Source organism: Eleutherodactylus coqui, chromosome 7 (genome assembly GCF_035609145.1).
Source record: "Eleutherodactylus coqui strain aEleCoq1 chromosome 7, aEleCoq1.hap1, whole genome shotgun sequence".
NCBI classification, from domain to species: Eukaryota; Metazoa; Chordata; class Amphibia; order Anura; family Eleutherodactylidae; genus Eleutherodactylus; species Eleutherodactylus coqui.
In genome coordinates this window covers 221,385,081-221,412,197 of record NC_089843.1, presented here as the reverse complement: position 1 = coordinate 221,412,197, position 27,117 = coordinate 221,385,081, and the positions used below count along the sequence as shown (strand labels likewise).

Sequence of the window (27,117 nt, the reverse complement as noted above, 5' to 3'; positions counted from 1 at the left end):
TTCTGCTCACATTAGGGGGTTGGAATTACGTAATCTTCTGCAAGTGGATCCCACATACGGACGCGTGATCACGGCATTATTCAGATCGCTACCTATAATGCGTATTTTACAAGAAGCCCCGGGAACGCTCGCCTTCCTGCAGTTCCAGGAGCAGCTTGTTGAGCGCCTTCTCTGTGAGACCGCCGCACCTCATCAAGATTACGAAGCCTCACAGAGCGCCACTTTACACCCCAGCCCTGCCGCTGAGGTCTGGAAATACCCCCAAAGTGTCGGGTTTGCAGCAAGCATGAGAGGAGGGGGGATACCCGGTTTTATTGCCCCAAGTGCCAAACCCATCCAGCCTCCGTAATTACCCGTCTTCAAACATGCCAGACAGTTTACATTAATATCCTTTTAGAGAGTCAATTATTTTTCCATATAAGTGAGCAATGGGGCCTGGAATTTATTCAGTCGTGCCCTGAGCTCCAAGCCATGTGTCCTGTAAGCAGATTGGGGCTACAATGGGTATTGTTTCTGAACACGGGACAAACAGGGGGATCCATTCTGGGGTGAAAGTCTTCATTCAGATGTGTATTGTACAAAAACACTTTAAAATGACGAATTGCCCCCCCCCCCCCCCCCCCCCAAAAAAAATAATGAAAATTGCATTTTTTTCCCTTCCGCATTGCTTAGATTCATTGGAAAAAAAAAAAAAAAAAGTGGGGTCAAAACACTCCTCGCTGGGGCGGCGTCGCTAGGCTACATGGAGCAGTGTGTAGGACCTCCCTGGTCTTCACTCCCGAGATTGCTCTCCTGTCCATTTTCCCGGGCCCCATCTCTCAAGCCAAGAAGGGACTCCTGAGGCATTTTATTATGGCTATGCGTCACATTATCCCCCCTTCACTGGGAAAAGAGGGGAGCGTTAACGAGCGCCATGTGGGCAGAGGCTCTAGATTTTATGAGGTACATGGAAGAGATAAGGAGCTCTGACTTGGTGTTGGACCAGGGAATCGACAACTTTTCCAACACTTGGACAGTGTGATAGATTATAGGAACTCCGCGGCGTTCTCTAAATGGCTCGCTGATGGTTGAACATTGCGATGTCACAGTGCACCCCAACAACACTGAGGGTCAGTATCCTACTTCAATTTAATATGCGTGGGACTGGGGCAGAGAGCACCATTTCCTACCTTACCCCCCCCCCCCTTTTTTTCCTCCTTTTTCTTCCTTTCTCTTACTCGTCTCAATTCATTATTTTCCTTTCTTTGCTACCTCTTCCTCTCTCTTACTTCCTTTCCTTTTGTTCTTAAATTGTACTCGATACTTGTAATAGAGTTAAGTGGGTATGCGCCAGGTGGGCCCATATACATACATGCACTCGCCTCATCTTTCTACCCCTTTGACAGTTTTATAGCAAGGTTTACATCTTAAACTACCCCTGAGGCCTCACAACCTACCGCTGGCAGGGCCTTAGTTGGTGCTCCAGAGTGGTACGGGCCCGCAGGTCGCATGGCCCATGTTCAGGTTTACTAGAATATGTTCTGTTATGCAGGTCGAACCTAATTATCGTGCTATCGGGGTTATTACTAGATAAAGATATGTAATTAGATCAGTATCTCCAATACTATATACAAAAGTCTCATTTTTCTTCTTTGGAATTTTAATGGACCGTAATATATCCTATGCTACTCTACAAAGTAATGTATCTCTCTAACCTGATAAGCGGGTCATGTTCAGTTAGGTCATAATGGGATTTGTAAAAGAAAACCTCAATAAATATATTTTGAAAGAAAAACTGTGGGGTCAAAATACACAGCACACCCCTAGATTAATTCAGTAAGGGGGTCTAGTTTTTAAAGTGGGGTCATTGTTGGTGGTTCTCTATTGTTTTGATAGCACAAGGCCTCTACAAGTGGGCAATGGGGCTTAACTCACCTTCAAGCAAAATTTCTGTTCTGAAAGCCACCCGCTGCCCCTTTCATTTTGGGCCCCGCTGTGCGTGCCGACAGAAGATTAGGGCCACAGTTGGTAGGTTTATTTTTGCTAATATGTAGTTTTAAAGACAGCTTTTTCTCTACAGTGCACATGGAAAAAAAAAAAAACAAAACGCCATTTTCGCCATAAACGCAGCAATGTGCGTTTTTTTACATAGTAATGGGGATAGGTGGGGTGTTGACGCTTATTTGTTTTATATTTTATTTTTATCCCACTAGGGACATCAGCATCTTCCTACTATACATCAGTATAGCAGTTTATTAGAAAGCCTATAAAAACTAATCCAGAGGCTGAGCCTCATAGGCCACCGTAGCTGACAGACCCAGAGGCTACATTAAAGCTTCCAGGTGCGACAGCAGCCCATCGGGACCCTGCGATCACATCACAGGAGACTAATGGACGGGAGGTAGTCTCCTCCCTCTGTCAGCCCTTTACATGCTGCGGTCGCTTTGAGAGCGGCGTGTAAATGGTCAAACATCAGCAATCCAGTTTCTTCGGCCCCCAGTGTTAGAGCAAGTGCCCAACTGTCATCCAACAGCCGAGCACACACTCCCAGTCATGGGAGACCCACAAAAGACGGCGCTGCAGAATAAAACCGCCGCCAAAAGACATATGGTTGTTAATGGGTTAAACAAAAAATGCAAAATGAATTGAGCCTCAGCCCGGGATTTTTCCATAAGTGGAAAATATGAAAGGTCTGAAGGAGGCAAAAGGGATGTCCCCCTCCGAAATCATAATTTTTTGTTTGTTTTAAAACTTGATAAAAATTCTGAACTTGACTTGTAATAATGTTGCCATCCACTAGGTGGTGCTGCATTTCCTTCCATGTGCAGGTTAAAGAATTAAAAAAAAAACAAAAAAAAACACACACAGTGGATACATATCAGCATGCATATACATTGTCACAACCAAAAGAAAAGTGCGTAAAAAAGCAACCGCCATCACTTGGACTTTCCTACATGGGAAAAAATGCAGTGAGCTCTGATGCTACAGATGTAAGACACACAGACACTAAAGACCTAGCAAGAACACGCACACACAGAGCAAAAACATGCACATGCATTGAGTTTTTGAAAGAGCAAAATTGCATACGCCCGTGTGAATGAGCGTGAAGTCTGCGGTGCCATTTATTTTCTGGGAGGCCAGATTGCACAGGTGGCATTGCACTCACTAGAGGCCGGCAGGTACCAGTTGAAGGGGCGCGCTGACCGCGCAAAGAATTGGGAGGTGAAGAGGCACTGAAAAAACACATGCAGTTTTGCAACGTATTCCCACAATAGCATTCTGCACGGACAAACGCCAAAATGCACACGACTGATTGTGAATAGCGTCGGGTTTGAAACGCAGTTATTTGCTACATTGTTCTTACAGATGGAAAACAAATTGATATTTAATAACCCTGTGGCCAATAACCGCGTCACGTGTGGACCCGACAGTGGATTGCGTTTTTAACCGTGCAGCAGTTGCGATCCTCCAAGCGAGCGTGAAATATGCGACTGAGAATCCCAACAGAAGTGATGCGACGCATTGTTGAGTGAAAACCACCCACATCCGTGGGTAAAACCCATGCTGGCAAGCCCGATAATTGGGCAGTTTCTTGGCCAGACATCACGCTCACCAGTGTGAATGGAGCTTAAGACAGAGCGTTAATTTTGATGATGATCCATGGAGTGACTGAAGGTCTGAAGCGATTAATGTTCTCCACACATTCCCGTCTTCTTTCAGTTCTGTGATTGACATGTTGGTGGTGCCTTGATTGTATCTCACCATCTTGTTCTTTGTGGTCCTGATCTTCTCTTCCCACTGACCTTGCTGAGCATCAGTCCTGTTTCCAGCGAGTTCGCACGCATCACGTGTCCATAAAGAGAGCCGCTGTTTGGTGATTTTGCCCTCTAGTGATATTTTCGGTTTGGCGCGATCTAAAACTACCTTATTCGTTGTCATGGCGGTCCGGTATCCCTAACATTCTCCTCCAGCACCAGAGTTCAAATGCATCAATTTTCTGTTTTTCTTAACGTCCAACTTTCGCAGCCATACGTCATTATGGGAAAGACGATTGCATCGACCAGTCTGGTATTTGTTGCAATGCTAATATCCTTGTTTTTCCATTCCTTGTATTTCATTCCTACCAAGTGTAATCCGTCTCTTGATTTCCGGTCCAGATTGCCCGTTGCAATTTTGGATCCAAGGAAGATGAAAATCTTGGACCGTCTCGACTTCTTCGTTGTTGATGTTTATGTTCACTGTCCCATTACCTACCGCGGTCATGACTGTCGTTTTCTTGCTGTTGTGGTACAGTCCCATGCATTCGCTTTCCTTTTGCGCTAGTTGGATAAGGTATTCCAGGTCCCTCTCACTTTCCGCCATGCGATGTGGTGTCATCTGCATATCGGAGGTTGACATTTCTGCCACTCTAATTTCTAATTTGTCCAGATTGCATCGCCCTGTGATGGTTTCTGCATACAGATTGTAAAGGACTGGTGATAGAATGCAGCCTTGCCGTACGCCTTTCTCGATTCCAATTCGTTAATTTTAGGCCTCCACAAAGTATAGACATTTAGCAGTAATTTTTCACATTTACTAGCAAATTTCAAGAGCTGATTTTTTATAATTATTTTTTTTAAAGGACCAATTAACGCTCCAGAATGTACATTTACGTCAGAGGTTCCGCGTTTGCACGAGGGGGATTGATCGGGCTCCATACAGTGTGGATGTTGCAGCCATGTGTAGGCTGACAGCATCCGATCAGTTCCACTGCTGATCGCACCTGCTGACACTAACTGCAAGCAATTCTGACAGCGGAGTTCAAATGCCCCAATCGATGTCTTGAATTAAATCACAGGGTGCCATTAGGTTGCCATGGCAGCCTGGGGCTCTCTGAAAGCCCCCAGGGTTGCCAATGCAGACTGCCTGTCAGATCATGGTACAATGTAGTACTATGGTATTACATCATACTGCAGGAGCTATCAAACCATTCCTAGTTCATGTCCACTACGGGGACTTAAAAGTAAAAAGAGGGTTCCAAAAGTGATTTAAAAAGGTTCTAAAAGTAAAAAAGAAAAACAACTTTTGCCTTGCTTATAATAAAAGACAAAAAAAATAAATTTAGTATCACTGCGTCCATAAAGGTCCGATCAAAACAGCATTAAGGCCTCATGTCCACGGGGAAAATCAAATCTGCTCCGGATTTGTAACGCGGATTTGGGCCGCGGATGCAGTGCGGATGAGCTTAAAATAGTATTTTATTGCATGCGGATGACACGCGGATGCGTTTTTTTTCACGCGTGTATGCACGCGGATGGCATTTTTGCATCTGCGCGTGAAAAAAAATGCAAGGCCACTGAAAAAGAAGCCAAACTTGTAATCCGCATGCAGATTTCACGCACCCAAATAAATGGCATTTAACACCCGCAGCGGATTTCCCGCACCCCATAGAGATCAATGGGGCCATCCGGAGCGTGATCCGCACCTAAATGGAGCATGTCCATTTTTTTTCATGCTCCATGATTTTTCTAATTCACATTTATTGACCATCCGCGGGTATTTAGCTACCCGCGGGTGGTCAATGCATTCCTATGGGGCGCGGATCCGCGCGCGGGTGATCCGCTGCGGATTTTAATTATTATTTTCCCCGTGGACATGAGGCCTTACCCAGGGAGGTGAACGTTGTAAAAAAATAAAAATAAAAAAAACTGTAGAAACAAGACCCCCCCCCCCCCCCCCCAAGATGGCAGAATGTATTTTTTTCCCCAATTCACTTCACTAATGTGCTGAAAAACTTAAAGGGGTTGTCTCGCGGCAGCAAGTGGGGTTAAGCACTTCTGTATGGCCATATTAATGCACTTTGTAATATACATCGTGCATTAAATATTGGCCATACAGAAGTTAGACACTTACCCCTCCGATGCTGGCATCCCCATCTCCATGGCGCCGACTAAAGCTGCCTTCTGCCGGGATTAGACGTGCGTGCGCTGTCTGCTCTCTTCTGTCCGGCTCCGGCGTGCTTGTGCTGCAGAGGTCTTCTGCGCATGGACATGTGAACACACCATAGGAAACTAGTGGTTCTAATAGGGCCGCATATTTGTACGCACATAAACACGCTCGTCTGAATCCACCCTTAGAGAACAAAAGCTCAGAATGTATTACCCAGATTCTGCAGTTTTTAAGAAACGCCCCATATGTGGAGGTAAGCTGCTGTTCAGGCACACGGCCGGCTCAGAAGGGAAGGAGCGACATGTGGCTTTATGTATAAGGTTCGCAGAGTCCATCATATAACGGTAGGTCAACACAAACAAAAAAAAAAAAAAGCCCCGGGACCGGCGGTATATTGTGAAGCTTCTGCAGAGCGGGTTGTGTGTCACAGATATATGGGGTCCTTCCTTGTCCAGCATTGGTAACAGGCTCCTAGTCAATTTTACTAGAAAAGTGTTGCCCTGGTACAACACAGGCGGCTGCACTTCCAGAAGTACTGGGCACCCCTTTCTCTGGTCCCCAAATATTAGGGCCTTGATGACCCCCTCCAAGAAAGGTCCCCCTCTGGCCTGGTGGGGTCACCAATTCCCAGCAGGCAGGGGTGAGCATTTTGGGGGCTCAATTATGGTATCCTTCCCCTGATGTACTCTCGCACAGCTTGTACATTTTCACGCCATACTGTGCAGGTGCTGGCAGAATCGTAGCTCCCCTATGAAATGTACCAGGTGCCCATCTACTGAAGTCTCTCAGCTGTCTACACCCGGGCAAACTTAATTTTAAAATGCTTTATTACCCAGCCTGATTTTATATAAGCGATAATAATTGGGGTCACCGCTGGGCGGGTGCGGAGTATTGTCAATATAATGCAGGAATTTTATGAGTGCTCCAAAACACGTTCTTTACAATATTGGGGTTTGGTAAAATATCTGCTGCAGTTGCCCTAATGCACCGCTTCTTAATTAGCTCCATTCATAATAAGATGCCCCCAAATTATTTGATTTCTGATGCATACACAGGGGTCCATCTGTGGGATAAAGCTGCCCCCCACCACCACCACCATTCCTGGAGGAGCAGTCCTTGGAAGCCTTCTCAAGGGTAGACGATAGCTCCAGAACAGCAGGGTTCATCCTCATTAGCAGAGCCTGACTTAGATTCACTTATTGCACGGGCCGCCTCCAAAAGTAAATCTCCTGCAGGTCATACTATAGAAATATAAAATTTATGATGCACACACAAAAAAAATAAACAAATTGAGTGTGACCACAGGGACTGGTTTTTGTGGGATTTGTTTTGCATCTATTAAAACAAAAAAAAAAAAAAATGACCACACTACTTAGGGCGTCCACACACTTTATTAACACAGCGTTCTTTTTTTAACACTAATGTCAATAGAACTTCCTAATGTTAAGAACTCATCACCAGTTGGCGCTCTGCGATTTTTATGCGATGCGTTTTTAACATTAGAAAGTCCCATTGACATAATTTGGGGGGGAATAGAAAATCGCTCAAAACTATCACTGGATCGTGGACTTCTCGTCCTGTGTAAATGCTGGATACTCAGCTCTTCATATAGAAGGTGAAGCGCTGAGCAAGAAGACCACCATCTTGCAGTATCAAAACTCTGTACGAGCGCTGATGACCTTAGCAGTGACGTCAGCGCTCGTGCAGTTGTCTAAACGACTGTCGGCCCAAGTAAATGGGTCATTACACTAACACACTGATTACACTGATGGCCCTTTTACATGGGTCGACAGCCATTTGAAAGGCCAGCATGAGCGGTGACATCACAGCTAAGGTTGTCCCGTGTTCGTGCAGAGCGTTTACAGACCTCAGCGCTGGATCGCGGGCTTCTTGTCCACTTCTTGCTCAATGCTTCACCTCCGAAGTGAATTGCTGACTAGGGAGTGTTTAAACAGGATGAGAAGCCCGTGATGATTTTTAAACAGACTGAAGGGTCAGCTTAAACTGTACAAAAAGTGGTCCATTTCTGTTTAGTTACACTAAACAATTATCGCTCAATTTAGTTTGTGTGAACAAATAGAGAGATAATAGTTACATATAACTAGGCCATAATAATAGCATACTGATTACACTTAAGCTCCATTTACACACACAGATGGTCCCTCAAAATTTGTCAGAGCCTAAACAGTTTTGAGCAATCATTTTGCATTAGCTACTAATGGGCTAATAAGCCCTTTAGTAGCTAACTAGCTTCATTTGCATGTATTTAGAGAACATCGGGTGGTCTGCTCTCTAAATACATCCCTATTGTTCTCCAGCAAGACAGCAGCTGAAAGAAGGTTATCAGCACTGCCCGGAGAGCTCAGCCTGTGGTCCTTCATCAGGGACGATGGATTTTAAGCTGAGCTGAACTCAGCGATGGACAAAAAGTGCATGGTAAGTGCATGATGGGCGCACACTTACACACAAGGATTATCGCTCAAAAGATGGCTTTAATCGTGTGTAAAAGGGCCTTTAGTCATGTAGCAACTGATATGTGGGACTGCATTCACACATTTATATCTAAAATTCATTAGAGGAAAGCATGCATTTAATATCAATAAGGCCTCACTCACACGAGCGTGCGAGTATTATGCGCGCTGTTTTTATGCAGGAGCACGCGTGTACATGCTGCATACAGTCAATTCCCACAGCCTGCGTACGTGAACATAATACCACCAAGATAGGACATGCTGCATCGTGTGACAGTATTAGTACTGCACTGATAATACACAGTGCACAAAAAAATAAAGTTAAAAATACACTATGCACCAAAATAAGTCATTTTAACATACCTTATTAAGGGGCGTTGTTGGGACACAACTGCTTGCATCTCTTTGATTACTAGATGCAGCTTCTGGGGAACTGGCTGAAATTGGAGAACTAGTGGAAGAAAACCCCGTGGGGCTATCGTCCGCAGACATGTCTTGGTCTTCTGCGATTGCCTTCACTGGAGTGGTGAGTACTGAAGCATTTTCAAGTGCTGTCTCTGAAGGAGCCTCCACGGCGTGCGGGGATAATCTCGGACCATCTGTTTGTGACTTGGTGCAACTATGTACAGTACTAGGTATGCTTGAACTGCCGTGAGCTACATCACTGTGTGTGGATGCCACAGAGTCAAGTGTGTGAGAAGCTGGAATATTTCCTGCTGGCGAGGACTGAACAGTTCCATTTGATGGGATGTGGTCTGCTACGCCATTACTTGAATCTTCTGTTAAGTCAATAGTGATGCTAGGAATCACAAGGCAAGTTTTTTTTGTTTTTCTAATGTAATTGTCCAAAGGCCCCAAACCATTAACAGCCTTAGGGAGAGGACTAAAATCTGCAGCTTCAGTGCCATTCTCCGTATCCTCCAGAGAAATATCAAGTGGGCATATCGAATTAACAGGGGGCGCTTTCTGAGACACTTTCTGTTTTTTCCCCTGCGAATTTCCTTCCTTGGGTACAGGATTCAGACGTTTGAAGGGCAATCGAGCTGAAATAGTAAATTAAAACTATTAGAGAGTGAGCCAAAAACACTCCATAAGCCCTCATACCCCCCACACAGGCTATGGTCATCATGCCAGCCACACAGACACAGAATCTGATCCAAGTACCTTGTACCATCTTCTTCAAAGACTTTGTAGACGAAGCTTTAACTGCAAAAGAAAGGGTAAAACATTAAAAGACAATAGAATCCGCCGCTGACAAACTTTATTCCTAATTTTTTTAAGCTAAAAGTAGCTGAAGACCCTCAATTCTTCGCGCTCTGGTAGAAACGTTTAGGGCTCCTTCCCACTGATGGATTTCCGTCACGTTGCCTGAAGCTATTAGGTTCAATCCTAATAGCTCAATGCTCACTGTGCAGAATTTCGCACCGTGAAATCACCCGACCTCACCCGCGGCATGCTCTATTTGCCGCGGGTGTGCGCGTGGACGGCTTCCATTGCAGCCAATGGAAGCAGTCCGTCACGCTATCTTCTGCTGTAGCACAGCGGAAGATAGCATGAAACCGCTTTCTCCGCTCCACCGCCAGCCGCGCCACGCACTCTATTGCGCATGCGCGCCGAAGAGTCATGCGGGACGAAAGACGCCAGATCCGGAAGTAATTGGGGTCTCTGGGGGCGCCATGACGGGCTCCGCCACGGAATTCCACGGCGGAGCCCATGACGGCCGTGGGAAGCCGGCCTTACACTGTATAAGACGCAGCATTTTACCGCTGTGAGTCAGAGTATTGCAGCAATTTTTTTACTGTGCATGACAACGTACCTCGCTCACACCGTTATGCACAGTCTTCCTGGTTTAATTTTTTCTTTCTCGCTCTGACGCTTAGCGATGTTGCGTATAAACGCCGCAGAGATGCAATGCAAGTGCATATATATGCACGTGTAATACGCAGTAAAATAGAACATGCTGCGTTCTTCTTTAAAGTGCATATTATATGCAATTGTGAAAGGATTAATGGAAATCCATGTACTGCCTCTCCCTCCAGTCACTACATGGTGAATTACTGAAAGATACAGAAACGTTTAGTTGCAATATAATATACGATATAATAAAAAGTTGCTAAGAGTTACATATACAAATGCAGAGTGCTGCCCTCCCATGGCACCAGACTCAAGCCAGCTTCACACTGGCATGGGCGATGTCTGATCGCGTTTCACAGCTTGATATCGCCCTCGCAATCCAGGTGAAACCCCGTTGCCGACACCCGACAGCAACAGCTCCGATCAGCTGTCCAGCTCATCGAAGCCGTTAACCCTTTAAATGCCAACGTCAATTCTGACAGCGGCATTTAAATTCCGCGAGCGATGTTCAGGGATCCGAAGCAGTCCCCCCGTGATGAGATTGCAGGGAGCCGTGCGGGTGTCATGGCAGCCTTGGGCCTTCTGAAAGGCCCCAGGGCTGTCTTTGCAGAATGCCTATCAAGCCATGCCCGTGGGGTGGCTTGATACACTGCCTGCCCGATAGCAGTATGATGTAATGCTATGGCATATCATGTTGCAGAAGTGATCAAACCATCGCAAGTTGTTGTACCCTATGGGGACATTACCCCCTTCCTGCCACAGAGTGTAACTGTACTTCCTGGCATGGAGGTACTTAGCGCAACAACATGTACAGTTATGCCCTGAGGATAGCACGAGAAGCAGTCCAGCAGCGGGAGCCGGCTGTCACTGATGGCCAGCCTCCCTCTGCAACAGCGGGGGTGCATCGGACAGTGCCCCCCACTGTTAACCCCTTCCCTACCATGATAAATGTTGATCGCAGTATGTAAAGGGTTCACAGAGGCAGAGCCCTCCCTCTGTGACGTCAGACTCTCGCAATATAATCGCAGAGAGCCCGACGGGTTGCCATGGCAACAGGATGCCAGCCACAGGTGTCCTGCATTGCCAGTGCCTAAAATCACTGTAACAAGCAAAGCGTTGGAGGACAGAAGTCCTGCAATGCCCGATCATAGGTGCTATTGTGGAAGTCCCTTACAGGGACATAGTGTAGAAATAAAGAAAAATAAAAAATAAAAGTTAAAAGAAACAACAAAAAAAACCCCAAACTTTGTAACTTTCCCATATTAGTATTTAAAAAAGGTTTTAAGCTGCATGGCAAAAAAAAACAAAAAAAAACCCCTAAAGTACTGAGGCAAAACGCTATTTTCATTTTGCCTCCCAAATAATGCAATAAGAATGATCAAAAAACCTGTATATATCCCAAAATGGTACCATTAAAAACTACAGCTTGTCTCAAAACACAAGCCCTCGCAGAGCTCCATCCATCGAAAAATTAAAAGTTACAGGGTGTTGAATGTAGGAATTTAGAAAAAAAAATCCCAAAAAGGGTTTTTATTGCGTAGAAAGTGAATATATAATATTTTTGGTATCGTAATCGCACCAACCCGCAGAAAAAAAAATGGATTGTGTCATTTATGCTGCATGATTAACGCTGTAAAAAAAAAAAATAAAAATATGGCAGAATTGATGCGTTTTTTCTCACTAGCAAAAAATTAAGAGTTTTATAATATAGTCTATGTACCCAAAAATGGCAACAATAAAAACTACAGTTCGCAACGCAAAAAACAAGCCCTTATACGGCCGCGGCGACGGAAAAATAAAAAAAAGGTATGGCTTTTGAAAAATGGAGATACTGCGTACAGTTCTGGTCACCGGCGCTCAGGAAGGATGTTACAGTACTGGAGGGGTTCAAAGAAGGGCGACTAAACTAATAAACAGAATGACGGGACTGGAATACCCAGAGAGGCACCAAAACTGGGATTATTCACCCCGGAAAAAAGACGGCTAAGGGGCGACCAAATAACTCTGTATAAGTACATGAGGGGACAATACAAGGATCTCTCCCAGGATCTGTTTATACCCAGGACTGCGACGGTAACAAGAGGACATCCGCTACGTCTAGAGGAAAGCAGGTTTCATCACCAACACAGAAGGGGGTTCTTTACTGTTAGAGCAGTGAGACTGTGGAACTCTCTGCCTGAGGACGTGGTGATGGCAGGATCCATACAGGAGTATAAGAGGGACTAGATGTCTTTCTAGAGCGCTCATCGTTCACTTTATGTACACGAAAAAGCAAAAAGCTCGCTGCGCGTCAACAGCGATTGGTCAGTCGTTCACATTCACTTGTACAGTGAATGAACAACTAAAAGAATAAGTGAATGAAATGTAAGCGCTTTATCTGCACGAACCAGTAAAAGGCGATTGTTCATTTTAATGTCTAACAAAATATTTATTTATTTCACCCAAAGGACAGAAAGTGTGATTAATTTGCATAAAAAAACAAACAAAACAAAAAAACAGAACTAGATGAGGGGGGAGAGAAGTCCTTAAAGGGGTTGTCCCGTGAAAGCAAGTGGGGTTATACACTTCTGTATGGCCATATTAATGCACTTTGTAATGTACATCGTGCATTAAATATTGGCCATACAGAAGTTATACACTTACCCCCTCCGATGCTGGCGTCCCCGTCTCCATGGCGCCGACTAAAGCTGCTTCTTTAGTCGAACGAACAGTCGCGCTTGCGCACCGAAGGATTCCTCTTCTGTCTACCTTCGGGCTCACGAGCTGCGTCCTGGCTCCTCCCTCTTCTCCGCGTCATCGTAGCTCCGCCTCCGTCACGTGGTGCCGATCAGCCAATTAGGTGGCTGTAATCCCCTGTGCACCGTGGGAGAAGGCCCGCGGTGCACCGTGGGAGAAGGCCCGCGGTGCACCGTGGGAGAAGGCCCGCGGTGCACCGTGGGAGAAGGCCCGCGGTGCACCGTGGGAGAAGGCCCGCGGTGCACCGTGGGAGAAGGCCCGCGGCCATCTTTACAAGAAGAAAAGAAGAAGCTGTCCGAACGGGGATGCAGGTAAGCGTTTTTTTTTAAATAACAAAGGGATTGTTTTTAATGGGGCACAATGTGGGGGAGTGTAGAAAAAAAATTTTTGATTTCGCCGCGGGACAACCCCTTTAATTAGTCCACAGATAAGGAGGTGTGAATGTATGGCCTCCACTGGATGTTTCTCCAGAGCCTTTGGCCCCCGCTCTCTGGGCCAGGTCTGATGTTATAGCCCATCATAGAACCCTGATACTCAGACGTGTGTTCAGGGTACCGGATGGTCAGACCCCTGTATTCCAGACTCTTCTGTCTTTCTGGGATTTGAAGTTGCTTTTAAAATAACCTCATGTATTCTGTTCTGTCTTTGGATATAGAAGTGCTCTGCAGGTAACACCGACTCGCTCTACTTGTATGGTGATGAGACTTCATCCGGTTTCTCCAATAGGACACCCAGAGCACCGGATCAGCTACACAACAATGTATCCTGTCCTGTCATTAAGGTGGGATGGTAGCCCTGATTTACAAAATGTCCGTTTGAGATGGTATAATAGTCCATCCTTGTCTGTTGGGTTGGAGCAGATCAGGTTGTATCCGACTGCCTGGCTGTAGACTATGGACTTTTAAAATATATTTGGGGTGGAAACTGTCCCATCTGAGGTACGTGAGCCAATGAGATTTCATTACAGATGCCTGTCTGAATTTATGGCGGCGTCCAGAAAGTTGACTTCTGTATCCAAGTAGCTTAAAGGGGTTGTCCCGCGGCAGCAAGTGGGTCTATACACTTCTGTATGGCCATATTAATGCACTTTGTAATGTACATTGTGCATTAATTATGAGCCATACAGAAGTTATAAGAAGTTTTTCACTTACCTGCTCCGTTGCTAGCGTCCTCGTTTCCATGGAGGCCGTCTAATTTTCGGCGTCTAATGGCCAAATTAGACGCGCTTGCGCAGTCCGGGTCTTCTTCTTTCCTCAATGGGGCCGCTCGTGCTGGATGCCGGCTCCTTGTAGCTCCGCCCCGTCACGTGCCGATTCCAGCCAATCAGGAGGGTTGAAAAAAAACAAAAACCCGTTTCGGCGCGGGACAACCCCTTTAATGTCAGGTTTATGGTGGGATGGAATTCACTTAATTTTATTAGTTCTTGTTCAGAGACGTCCAGATGGGAAAACAAAGCCCTTTGGTGTTCATGCCCCTCTGTGCCATGTACAAGTGCCCCACACTGAAGGGGGCCGGGTATTAACTCAAGTATTGGAAGGTGGGCGTATGGCATATCCTACGGATAAAAAGTAGTGTCTACTTCCAGAACGGGGGAAACACTGATAAACCTGGTGAGGCAACCGCAGGCCACAACAGCCAGGTGGCAGATGCATAGTCCTCTCTATTCACTTCTACCGGAGTCATGGAAACTAACAATAGCCGAGCTGCAACTTCTATAGAAGTAACTAGAAAGCTGCGTCACCTCTGCAGCAATCAGGGACCCCCACCTAGCATACCCATAGAAGAACCACTGGGTCATCCCCATCTTAGCCCTTGATTGAGAGGACCACCTGAAGTCCCAACAACGCAAATCTCCTGTGATATCTCAAAGTAAAGCAAATATTCATCTCTGTGCACAACTTCAGTTATGTATCAACTCCGAGGCTCAAAGTATCCCAATACACAAACGAGCAGCCAATCCTCAGGTAAGACCAGAGGGGGCAGTGCTCAGAGGACTACCACCCCCATTATCCTCTAGTGACGGATGGAGTGGTTAGAGATCAGCGCTCCCTCTGGACACTGTCCTGCAGTACACAAGCAACCTGCTGATTGGAGCAAGCACTGTAATACTTCATTTCCCCTGTGGTGGTGCTGCTGTACAGAAGGTGAATAGTTATGGCCATGTTCCCACCAGATTATAGCTGGCTGTAAGAGTCCCAATGGGAAGAAAATTTGATCTCGCCATTGTTGGGCTATTCTGACATGCAAAGATTATGCTGAACAGAGAACGCCTGTAAACAAGATAAAAGACGTGCTCGGTATGGTTGTGGTGGGCAATGAGGGGGTCTTTCTGGTTAAACGTCTTGCCAAGTTAAGCTTTATACGTCTGACATGTCGGAGAATAGAGCAGTGCTGGAAGGTAATCAACTTAATCTGTTTCAGGTCAGCTGCACACGAACGGATCAGATCCCGCACGCGGGAGCCCACAATCAGATCCAGCCCTGTACCCGGCTCACGTCTGCGAGTGCCTGGTTTTTTTTAGTTTTTTTTATTGCGGATGGTCCGAAAGGCTCGTTGTTGGACACGCGCAGGTTGGACGGCTTCCATTGACTTCAGTGAAAGCCAATTGAGTAATAAAACATCCTGCGATTTTGTTTTCTGCGAGCGGGAAAAAAAAAAAATCACAGTCACTGTCTGCACACATGCGCATGTTCTATTCTTACTAATGGATGAGGAATATCACGGATTGTCTGCATGGGTGACAATCGTGGATTCTGCAATCCAAATCGGGTTGTGTGCAGCTGGCCTTACCAACTTCTGTATGAGGCCACATTCACATATGCATTGAAGGCTCCCTGAGTCATTGGCACAGATCCGGCCTAAAATCCCAGATGAGGCAGCACAGGATGCCAGAAGGTATAGCAGAAAGACCCCACTATAGTCAATGGGGGTCCGTCCAGCACAGATTGCCATAGGAAGGATGCTCATCAGTCAGGGATCCTGTCTTAGTCCTCATTCAGATGGCAGTAATTATAAGCATCCCATGAGCGAGTCGGTAACACGGTGTACATATCATTACATGGTAGTTTTTGCCTCTAGGTTCCACTCTGGCTTACAGATACATGAAGCACCACCGAACTCATCCCAGGGGGGGGCGACGGAAATAGCGGGACAAGCTTTTGGCCATTTCTGGCAGTCACACTGAAAAATCAATGGAGGGACAACATGCATGCTCAACCCTCACTCTGCTCCATCTCCTCCTTACTGTGGGGTAGCAGTGAGCCTGCAGTGTGGAGGAGATGTCACAGGGCCCCCTCTGGATCTGTGGGGGTCTCAGCACCTATTTTATGAGTAGTTAAGTCTATTCTGGTACAATCCTTTTTAGGCTGCCTGCAGACGGCCAGGTCGGACCCGGCAGCGAGAATTCTCGCTGCGGGACCCGACCGCCTGCAGAGAGCAGCGCGTACTCACCCGCGCCCCGCAGCTCCGGATCTTTCATGTGCCAGCTGCTGGCGCATGCGCAGACCAGAGCCGGGTGAGTGACGTTTCTGTGCGGGGCCCCGCACAGAAATAGAACATGCCGCGGTTTGTTTGCCGTGTGAGTTTTCGTGCGGTCGTCTGCATAGGTTTGCGTTTCTTAATGCAATCCTATCCAGGCTTCCAGTGGCGGAAATCCCGCGGGAAATCACCCCACGGAATTTCTGCCCGTCTGCAGGCGGCCTAAATCTCAAATAAAACTCTGCTACATCTGTACACTGTGACACCGACGTGCTGCGGATGAGTGCAGCCGCATCAGCACTCCAGGCCCCTTCATTCGCATGACCCACAAGGGTCCTAGAAGTCAGACCACCGATGATCATAAAGTGATGGCATATCACTAGGACATGCTATGATTGAGATAGGAGCAGCCTAAAACAAAAACACAACACAAACATTTAGGCCCCCTGTCCACGGGCGTGATTTCACCAGCGGTAAATAGCCGGTGAATCACGCCGTCTGAAGCTTTCCATAGCATTGCTATGGAAAGCGCCGGCCCCCTGGCCACAAGCAGAGAAGCTCGCGGAGAATCTGTCAGATAGACGGATCTCCGCTATCAGCCTGCCGCCTCCTGATCCGCCACGGGATAACGCAACGCCCGTGGACAGGGGGCCTTACAGGTTATCCAACTCAAAAGAGAAAAAAAAAAAAACACCCAACCTCAAGTGTGGACTCATCTACATCCGCCAGTCTGGTCTTATTTCCTAATCTGCACAGCATGAAACGTACGGCCCCCCCTGACTCCTGCTTCCAGCATCACGTCTAGTGTGTGGCCCCATCCCCAGAGCTGAAAAACAAACCCTGGAACCGCTGGGGTCCGCACATGCCGGGCTCAGACAGACCCCAATGATTACAGTAGAACCATCTGCCCCTGGCCTGGAGTTTTCCTGGATGAAGTAGTGCAGCATTCTGCGTTCTGCAATCTGGGATTTTGTGCCAAAACTCCAAGAACAACCTGTGAGGCAGACGTGACGGCGGCCCTCATGGCTACTGATCTCTACGGGCAGCGGGCGTACATCTTCATAGACCGTTCTTATAGGACTCCGTTGGCTCAGACGGCATCATAGCTCTACAACGCCGCACTGGGCTCCACCAGAGCGCTGAAGACCGGACCTGAGGACCCTCCGAAGGTCCCAGACGAGGAGACCAGACATACAAACCAGAGCCCCCATTAGATTAAGGATACCCCAGTCCAGCTGACAGCACGGAACTCTGTCGCCAGTGAGCCGAGGCCAGCGTGGAGGGTAGAGGTGCCCCCGGAGCTCCACAGGAGGGCAGGTAGTGTGGAGACAACGGGGTCCTCATAAGGATTATTTAGGGGCTCCCCTGTGTTGGGGATCCGGTCTCCTGCTCTGTTCGAGGAGCAGGGAAGGGGAATCCCCGCGGCTGAAGAGCTCTGTCTAAGGACAGAACCAAGCAGCGCCGGGCAGACCCCAATAACTAGAACGCCCTTACAGTCAGCCGCAGACACCGGACGGACGCCCTTACAGTCAGCCGCTGTTTGGTTCTCTCCAGTGAGGGCGCCGTTCCGCCGTGGACGCCCTTGCAGTTACGGCATTCCAGTCAGCCGCCGGCACCGGACGGACGCCTTTCCAGTCAGCCGCCGGCACCGGACGGACGCCTTTCCAGTCAGCCGCCGGCACCGGACGGACGCCTTTCCAGTCAGCCGCCGGCACCGGACGGACGCCTTTCCAGTCAGCCGCCGGCACCGGACGGACGCCTTTCCAGTCAGCCGCCGGCACCGGACGGACGCCTTTCCAGTCAGCCGCCATTCGGTTCTCTACAGAGGGCGCCATTCAGCCGCGGATACCAGACGGACGCATTTCCAGTCAGCTGCTGTTCGGTTCTCTCCCGAGGGCGCTGTTCAGCCGCGGACGGACGCATTCCCAGTCAGTCGCCGACACCGGACAGACGCCATTACAGTCAGCCGCTGTTCGGTTTCCTCCAGAGATTACGCCAGTCAACCGCCGACACCGGACGGGCGCATTTCCAGTCAGCTGCTGTTCGGGGTTCTCTCCAGAGGGCGCTGTTCAGCCGCAGACGGACGCATTTCCAGTCAGCCGCCGACACCGGACGGGCGCATTTCCAGTCAGCCGCCGACACCGGACGGGCGCATTTCCAGTCAGCCGCCGACACCGGACGGGCGCATTTCCAGTCAGCCGCCGACACCGGACGGGCGCATTTCCAGTCAGCCGCCGACACCGGACGGGCGCATTTCCAGTCAGCCGCCGACACCGGACGGGCGCATTTCCAGTCAGCCGCCGACACCGGACGGACGCATTTCCAGTCAGCTGCTGTTCGGTTCTCTACGGATGGCGCCATTCAGCCGCCGACACCGGACGGACGCCATTACAGTCAGCCGCTGTTCGGGGTTCTCTCCAGAGGGCGCTGTTCAGCCGCGGACGGACGCATTTCCAGTCAGCCGCGGACACCGGATGGACGCCATTAGTCAGCCGCTGTTCAGCTCTGTCCAGAGATGGCGCCGTTCAGCCTCGCAGATTCCTTTTAACTGCTCCCCGAACACAGAAGTGGCCCCCCCGACAGGTGTGAGACCCCCCCCCCCCCCCCCCCCCCCCCCTTGTCACCCCAGCACACTGCCCCCTGCAGGCCACTAGAACACACTGCTGCCTCCCAGATGAGCCAGGACGACAAAGAGCAGACGGCTCCATGAGGAGTCTGCGGGGCAGGAGGGCTGTGGGGGACACGGGGCAGCTCAGTCCTAACTCCCGGGACACAACGGAGGCCGCCAGCCGCTCTCCTCCACAGGACAGCAGCGGACGGACGGTGACGGATTACCTGTCAGACGCGGCTTCGCCTCGTCGGTGCCCGCTGCTCCTCGGCCAGGCATGGTGACTATAAACCGTTGGGGTCACTCTTCAGGCTCCGCTGCTCCCCTCAGTCTTCTCCCTTCCCGCAGCTTCTCCCCGCGCGAATCTGCTTGGCGGGAAGTTTTGGGCTGCGGACCTTCCCCTGCTGGTGGCGAGCAGACTGCAGGTCACGTGCTAAGCGACGTCACCGCACAGCCAATCAGCGAGGCGCCCGGCAGAACCTTGCGAGCTGATTGGTCACAGCTGTGCGGGTGCTGATTGGTTGCCGTGCAGTCCTCTCAGCGCACCGGAGGGAATGTCGGCGGAGCTGTGCCGGTGGTCGGTGACATCTGTCAGCAGCTCACCGGGGGGCGTGACTCCGCGGGTAATGTGGGTGTGAGGGTGATTGCACACAGTGCTGGCGGGCGCCGGGCTGAAGGAGCTTCCTGTTCACCAGACATTTCTCCAGTGTCCTTGCTGGTTCGTGAGGCGCTCATTCACAGGGGCGCACAGTACACTGCGGGGGGCCGCCTGACGGTGCTGTGACTGAGGCCGCCTGCACACGGGCGGATGTGCATTGTGGAATCCGCAGCCGGTACCGCCAGAGCACGCTACGGAAAAACACGCTCCCCTCCACACGGCGGCGGACTAATGGCAGCACGCTCTATTTCTGTGCAGTCGTTGCAGTCAATGGCAGCTGTCCGACCGGCGGCCCTTACGGCCTGACATTGCAGAAAGGCCGCAGATTCCGCATCATCACCCAGCGACAATTCGGGAAAGGCGGAACTTGAAAAAAAGCAAAAAAAGCTGTACTGAGCATGTGCGATAGCGAGCCATGCGGACCACCCGCCGTGCAGTAGAAGTGTCCAGAACGTGCGGACCATCCGCAGTGCAGTAGAAGTGTCCAGAACGTGCGGACCACCCACCGTGCAGTAGAAGTGTCCAGAACGTGCGGACCACCCACCGTGCAGTAGAAGTGTCCGGAACGTGCGGACCATCCGCAGTGCAGTAGAAGTGTCCAGAACGTGCGGACCACCCGCAGTGCAGTAGAAGTGTCCAGAACGTGCGGACCATCCGCAGTGCAGTAGAAGGGTCCGGAACGTGGGCACAGGGCCAGATCCCACATCCAGAATCGCATCCGGCCCGATACATTATACTACAGTGACCGGCCCAGAGGAGGACCGCAGAAAGGGGCATCAAAAAGGGGCATTTCGGCACACGACACGATTCAAAGGCTTAAGTGGGGTCGGGCCGCTGATCTAACACTGCCAACAGACTGAGGGTGATGCAGCCTGGGCAAGAAACAGCTGGCATCAAACTGGGCAGACAAACACTTTAATTACATTCATTGTCAGTAACATCCTTCCCCTAGAAGGAGTATATTAGGAATATATATATACACGCACACACACTGTTAATAATGTCCCTCCCCTTAAAGAAGTGTGTGTGTGTGTATATATATATATATATATATATATATATACTAGCTGGTATACTCAGTTTCACCCGAGTTAATTTAGCACAGGTTTACCTGTTGTTCGCATAAGAAATTTTATGGAGCCGTGGTTACTTCAGAGGAATTGAGAAATTAAATATGTATACACATGGAGCAATGTTAGATTCTCCTCAGGCTGCATGTACTGATGTCCCTCTGCAGAATGTGCCACCCCTCCCACTCTCCTCACTTTATACCCTTAAAGGTAACACCCCTTTTATTCAAATTTACCCCCGGACTGGAGGTTGCAGCCCCTTGTTAGACATAAATGATCCATCCCTGCAGCCCATGGCTACTTCCTTATGTATTTTACAGCCTTTCAGTATATTCTCAGTATATACACATAGAGGTGAGGTAGATTCTCCTCAGTATATACACACGGAGGGGAGGTAGATTCTCCTCAGTATATACACATAGAGGTGAGGTAGATTCTCATCAGTATATACACATAGAGGTGAGGTAGATTCTCCTCAGTATATACACATAGAGGTGAGGTAGATTCTCATCAGTATATACACATAGAGGTGAGGTAGATTCTCCTCAGTATATACACACAGAGGTGAGGTAGATTCTCCTCAGTATATACACACATAGAGGTGAGGTAGATTCTCCTCAGTATATACACAGAGAGGTGAGGTAGATTCTCCTCAGTATATACACAGAGAGGTGAGGTAGATTCTCCTCAGTATATACACAGAGAGGTGAGGTAGATTCTCCTCAGTATATACACACAGAGGTGAGGTAGATTCTCCTCAGTATATACACACAGAGGTGAGGTAGATTCTCCTCAGTATATACACACAGAGGTGAGGTAGATTCTCCTCAGTATATACACACAGAGGTGAGGTAGATTCTCCTCAGTATATACACACAGAGGTGAGGTAGATTCTCCTCAGTATATACACATAGAGGTGAGGTAGATTCTCCTCAGTATATACACATAGAGGTGAGGTAGATTCTCCTCAGTATATACACATAGAGGTGAGGTAGATTCTCCTCAGTATATACACATAGAGGTGAGGTAGATTCTCCTCAGTATATACACATAGAGGTGAGGTAGATTCTACTCAGTATATACACATAGAGGTGAGGTAGATTCTCATCAGTATATACACATAGAGGTGAGGTAGATTCTCCTCAGTATATACACACAGAGGTGAGGTAGATTCTCCTCAGTATATACACACATAGAGGTGAGGTAGATTCTCCTCAGTATATACACAGAGAGGTGAGGTAGATTCTCCTCAGTATATACACAGAGAGGTGAGGTAGATTCTCCTCAGTATATACACAGAGAGGTGAGGTAGATTCTCCTCAGTATATACACACAGAGGTGAGGTAGATTCTCCTCAGTATATACACACAGAGGTGAGGTAGATTCTCCTCAGTATATACACACAGAGGTGAGGTAGATTCTCCTCAGTATATACACACAGAGGTGAGGTAGATTCTCCTCAGTATATACACACATAGAGGTGAGGTAGATTCTCCTCAGTATATACACATAGAGGTGAGGTAGATTCTCCTCAGTATATACACATAGAGGTGAGGTAGATTCTCCTCAGTATATACACATAGAGGTGAGGTAGATTCTCCTCAGTATATACACATAGAGGTGAGGTAGATTCTCCTCAGTATATACACATAGAGGTGAGGTAGATTCTACTCAGTATATACACATAGAGGTGAGGTAGATTCTCCTCAGTATATACACACAGAGGTGAGGTAGATTCTTCTCAGTATATACACATAGAGGTAAGGTAGATTCTCCTCAGTATATACACATAGAGGTGAGATAGATTCTCCTCAGTATATAAACATAAAGGTGAGGTAAATTCTTCTCAGTATATACATATAGAGGTGAGGTAGATTCTCCTCAGTATATACACATAGAGGTGAGGTAGATTCTCCTCAGTATATACACATAGAGGTGAGGTAGATTCTCCTCAGTATATACACATAGAGGTGAGGTAGATTCTCCTCAGTATATACACATAGAGGTGAGGTAGATTCTCATCAGTATATACACATAGAGGTGAGGTAGATTCTCATCAGTATATACACATAGAGGTGAGGTAGATTCTCCTCAGTATATACACATAGAGGGGACGTAGATTCTCCTCAGTATATACACATAGAGGTGAGGTAGATTCTCCTCAGTATATACACACATAGAGGTGAGGTAGATTCTCCTCAGTATATACACACAGAGGTGAGGTAGATTCTCCTCAGTATATACACACATAGAGGTGAGGTAGATTCTCCTTAGTATATACACACAGAGGTGAGGTAGATTCTCCTCTATATACACAGAGAGGTGAGGTAGATTCTCCTCAGTATATACACACAGAGGTGAGGTAGATTCTCCTCAGTATATACACACAGAGGTGAGGTAGATTCTCCTCAGTATATACACACAGAGGTGAGGTAGATTCTCCTCAGTATATACACAGAGAGGTGAGGTAGATTCTCCTCAGTATATACACGGAGAGGTGAGGTAGATTCTCCTCAGTATATACACATAGAGGTGAGGTAGAGTCTCCTCAGTATATACACACAGAGGTGAGGTAGATTCTCCTCAGTATATACACATAGAGGTGAGGTAGATTCTCCTCAGTATATACACATAGAGGTGAGGTAGATTCTCCTCAGTATATACACATAGAGGTGAGGTAGATTCTCCTCAGTATATACACATAGAGGTGAGGTAGATTCTCCTCAGTATATACACACAGAGGTGAGGTAGATTCTTCTCAGTATATACACATAGAGGTAAGGTAGATTCTCCTCAGTATATACACATAGAGGTGAGATAGATTCTCCTCAGTATATAAACATAAAGGTGAGGTAAATTCTTCTCAGTATATACATATAGAGGTGAGGTAGATTCTCCTCAGTATATACACATAGAGGTGAGGTAGATTCTCCTCAGTATATACACATAGAGGTGAGGTAGATTCTCATCAGTATATACACATAGAGGTGAGGTAGATTCTCATCAGTATATACACATAGAGGTGAGGTAGATTCTCATCAGTATATACACATAGAGGTGAGGTAGATTCTCCTCAGTATATACACATAGAGGGGACGTAGATTCTCCTCAGTATATACACATAGAGGTGAGGTAGATTCTCCTCAGTATATACACACATAGAGGTGAGGTAGATTCTCCTCAGTATATACACACAGAGGTGAGGTAGATTCTCCTCAGTATATACACACATAGAGGTGAGGTAGATTCTCCTCAGTATATACACACAGAGGTGAGGTAGATTCTCCTCAGTATATACACAGAGAGGTGAGGTAGATTCTCCTCAGTATATACACACAGAGGTGAGGTAGATTCTCCTCAGTATATACACACAGAGGTGAGGTAGATTCTCCTCAGTATATACATACAGAGGTGAGGTAGATTCTCCTCAGTATATACACAGAGAGGTGAGGTAGATTCTCCTCAGTATATACACGGAGAGGTGAGGTAGATTCTCCTCAGTATATACACATAGAGGTGAGGTAGATTCTCCTCAGTATATACACATAGAGGTGAGGTAGATTCTCCTCAGTATATACACATAGAGGTGAGGTAGATTCTCCTCAGTATATACACATAGAGGTGAGGTAGATTCTCCTCAGTATATACACATAGAGGTGAGGTAGAGTCTCCTCAGTATATACACAGAGGTGAGGTAGATTCTCCTCAGTATATACACACAGAGGTGAGGTAGATTCTCCTCAGTATATACACATAGAGGTGAGGTAGATTCTCCTCAGTATCTTCACATAAAGGTGAGGTAGATTCTCCTCAGTATATACACAGAGAGGTGAGGTACAGTCTCCCCAGTATATACACATAGAGGTGACGTAGATTCTCTTCAGTATATGCACATAGAGGTGAGGTAGATTCTCCTCAGTATATACACATAGAGGTGAGGTAGATTCTCCTCAGTATATACACATAGAGGTGAGGTAGATTCTCCTCAGTATATACACATAGAGGTGAGGTAGATCATCCCCAGTACTCGCTCTTAGGCTCCTCTCAGAGATACATAGAGAATTTAACAAACCGCTCCTTGTTGCGTATGTCGATCTCAAGGCGGCTTTCGACTCGGTCAACAGAGCAGCCCCCTGGAAGGCCTTGCGTGGCATTGGCATCCCCACAACCCTACTAAACGACATGCATCAGGGCACATTCGCCAAAGTCCGTATCAACGGTTTAACCTTTGCTAGTTTTGAGACCTTATCTGGTGTTTGACAAGGTTGTGTCTTGGCTCCCGCACTCTTCTGCAGGGCCATGGACTGGATTCTTCAGCATATTGTCCAATGTAATGGGGTCACTCTTCCGGAATACCACTTCACCGACCTGGACTACGCCAACGATGTTGCACTCTTGGATGTCGCATCTAATAAACTGAGACACTCATTGGAACAGTTCAATTTTGAGGCGTCCTGTCTTGGGCTTCACATCTCCTGGCAAAAAAACAAGCTACAGAATCTAGGAGCTGGTGCAATCCCGCTGGACCTAGATGAAAACGGCCAGAAAGTCGACGCGGTCAGTGAGTTTGTGTACCTCGGAAGCATTCAGCACACAGAAGGGAGGGCACTTCTGGACATCCTGCGGAAAATAGCACTGGCGGCCTCATCGATGAGCTCCTTGGATAAACTTGGGTGTAGGCAGAACATAACACTCAGGATCAAAATTCGATTCTACCAGACCTGCGTAATGCAAATATTATTGTTCGGCTTGGAGACTTGGACCTTGCTGTCGCAAACCACTAAGCGTTTGGAGTCTTGTCACATGCGATGCCAACGCCAGATTCGTCATGTCCGTTGGTTTGACTTAATCAGAAACAGCTAGATACAGGCTTGCACGGGGCTTGAGTCAATCACAAAAACAATAACAAGGAGACGACTGGCACTTTTTGGTCATGTTGCATGGTTGTCAGAAGCTGTTCTGGCCAACGGTGCTCTAACCGCAGCAATTGCTAGGAAAATCAAGAGACGACTCCCTGCCGGATGGCGGAGGCCTCCTGGTCATCTGTGGTGCTCGTGGGTGCAACAGATAGGCAACTGTTCCTCCTTTGACACCAACACTGAATGGAACAATGCTCTCAGTCGTGGTCATTCTAGATCAGCATTACAGACCCTCGTCGTCCAAGTGAGATAACTAACTAACTAATACAAATCATCTCACTAGCTTTTATGGTTTGTGAGAAAAGAACTATCCCATGTATCGCAGATTTCCACAGTTTTTCACATTTAGAATATTGAAGTTGCCACCCCTTTATTTTTCCGATTAGAACGTGAGGAATGGTCGTGGACAATTTGATGTTTGTGCGTTTCAGATGTGTGTCATCAGTTACATTACATAGTGGTGCACTTATTTTGCAATAAGAATTGAATAATCAAGTTGTGACCCCTTTATCTTTCCTACCTAAGATTTATAGAATGGTTGTTTCAAATTTCTTGTTTGTACGACACTGGGAAGTTACATTACATACGGGGTCACTTAGTTTTGCATTTAAAATTGAAGAATGAAGTTGTGACCCCTTTACTTTTCCTATCTATGGCTTGTATAAAAAGTCTGACTGTGGCTTGAAAGAATGCTGCTTTCCAATTGGTGGCACTGTGGAGGTTTTATTCCATCTCCCTTATTTGCATATTACCCAGAGGAGAGTGCATGGCCATTTGAGTCTCCTCACGCACTGTCTAGGTGCTCTCCCTAAGAAGAAAAGATTGCTATTGTTGGATACGGTATCTATTGGGTCTTAAGGATCATACCCTGTGAGTTACTTTGCATGTATTCATCCAACCAAATGATGGTGTGAGGATTGTGCTGTTGGCATCCCCATTCATCTTTATAAAAAGACCCCAGTGCTCCAGGGGATAAACCAATTACAAAGAATAGTAGTGAAGTACTTACTTCACAGGGTTCTCTTAGAAGAGAACACCCCTAAATCCATGAAGGCAGTCAAATCCCCTTAGAAGTTCAGCTCTTTGGAAGGAATCCAACAGGAAATCCAATAGGGTGGCAGGTTAAGGTGAGTACTAAATATAATTTATTATATAGGAGGACATAGACAGCTACGGCCATAAAATAATATACATAGAATAAATGGACAACACGTTTTGGCCCCTGAAAGAGCCTTTTTGAAGCATAAGTATTCTATACAAATCTAGCATAGAATACTTATGCTTGAAAATGGGTCTTTTAGGGGCCGAAACGTCAGTAACATTTCCCTGGTAGGTGGCACAAAATTCTTAAAGCTCATCAACCTGTTTCCTCAAGGTGGCCACAACAGACTCCATTTTTGAGTTTGATTATTTTGTT

The 27,117-nt window shown here is 47.3% G+C and overlaps 1 protein-coding gene across 1 annotated transcript in view; it reads right to left on the bottom strand.

The window, feature by feature from the left end:
* Positions 1 to 19,461, bottom strand: part of CHAF1A (chromatin assembly factor 1 subunit A) — a 65,629-nt gene extending 46,168 nt beyond the window's left edge. The window contains exons 1-3 of the mRNA XM_066574456.1: positions 19,281 to 19,461; positions 9,543 to 9,584; positions 8,742 to 9,421 (exon numbers count right to left, since the gene is read on the bottom strand). Of these exons, the coding sequence (XP_066430553.1) occupies positions 8,742 to 9,421; positions 9,543 to 9,584; positions 19,281 to 19,332 (774 nt within the window). The 5' untranslated portion in view covers positions 19,333 to 19,461. The remainder of the gene's footprint in view (positions 1 to 8,741; positions 9,422 to 9,542; positions 9,585 to 19,280) is intronic.
* Positions 19,462 to 27,117: the final 7,656 nt, after the last annotated feature.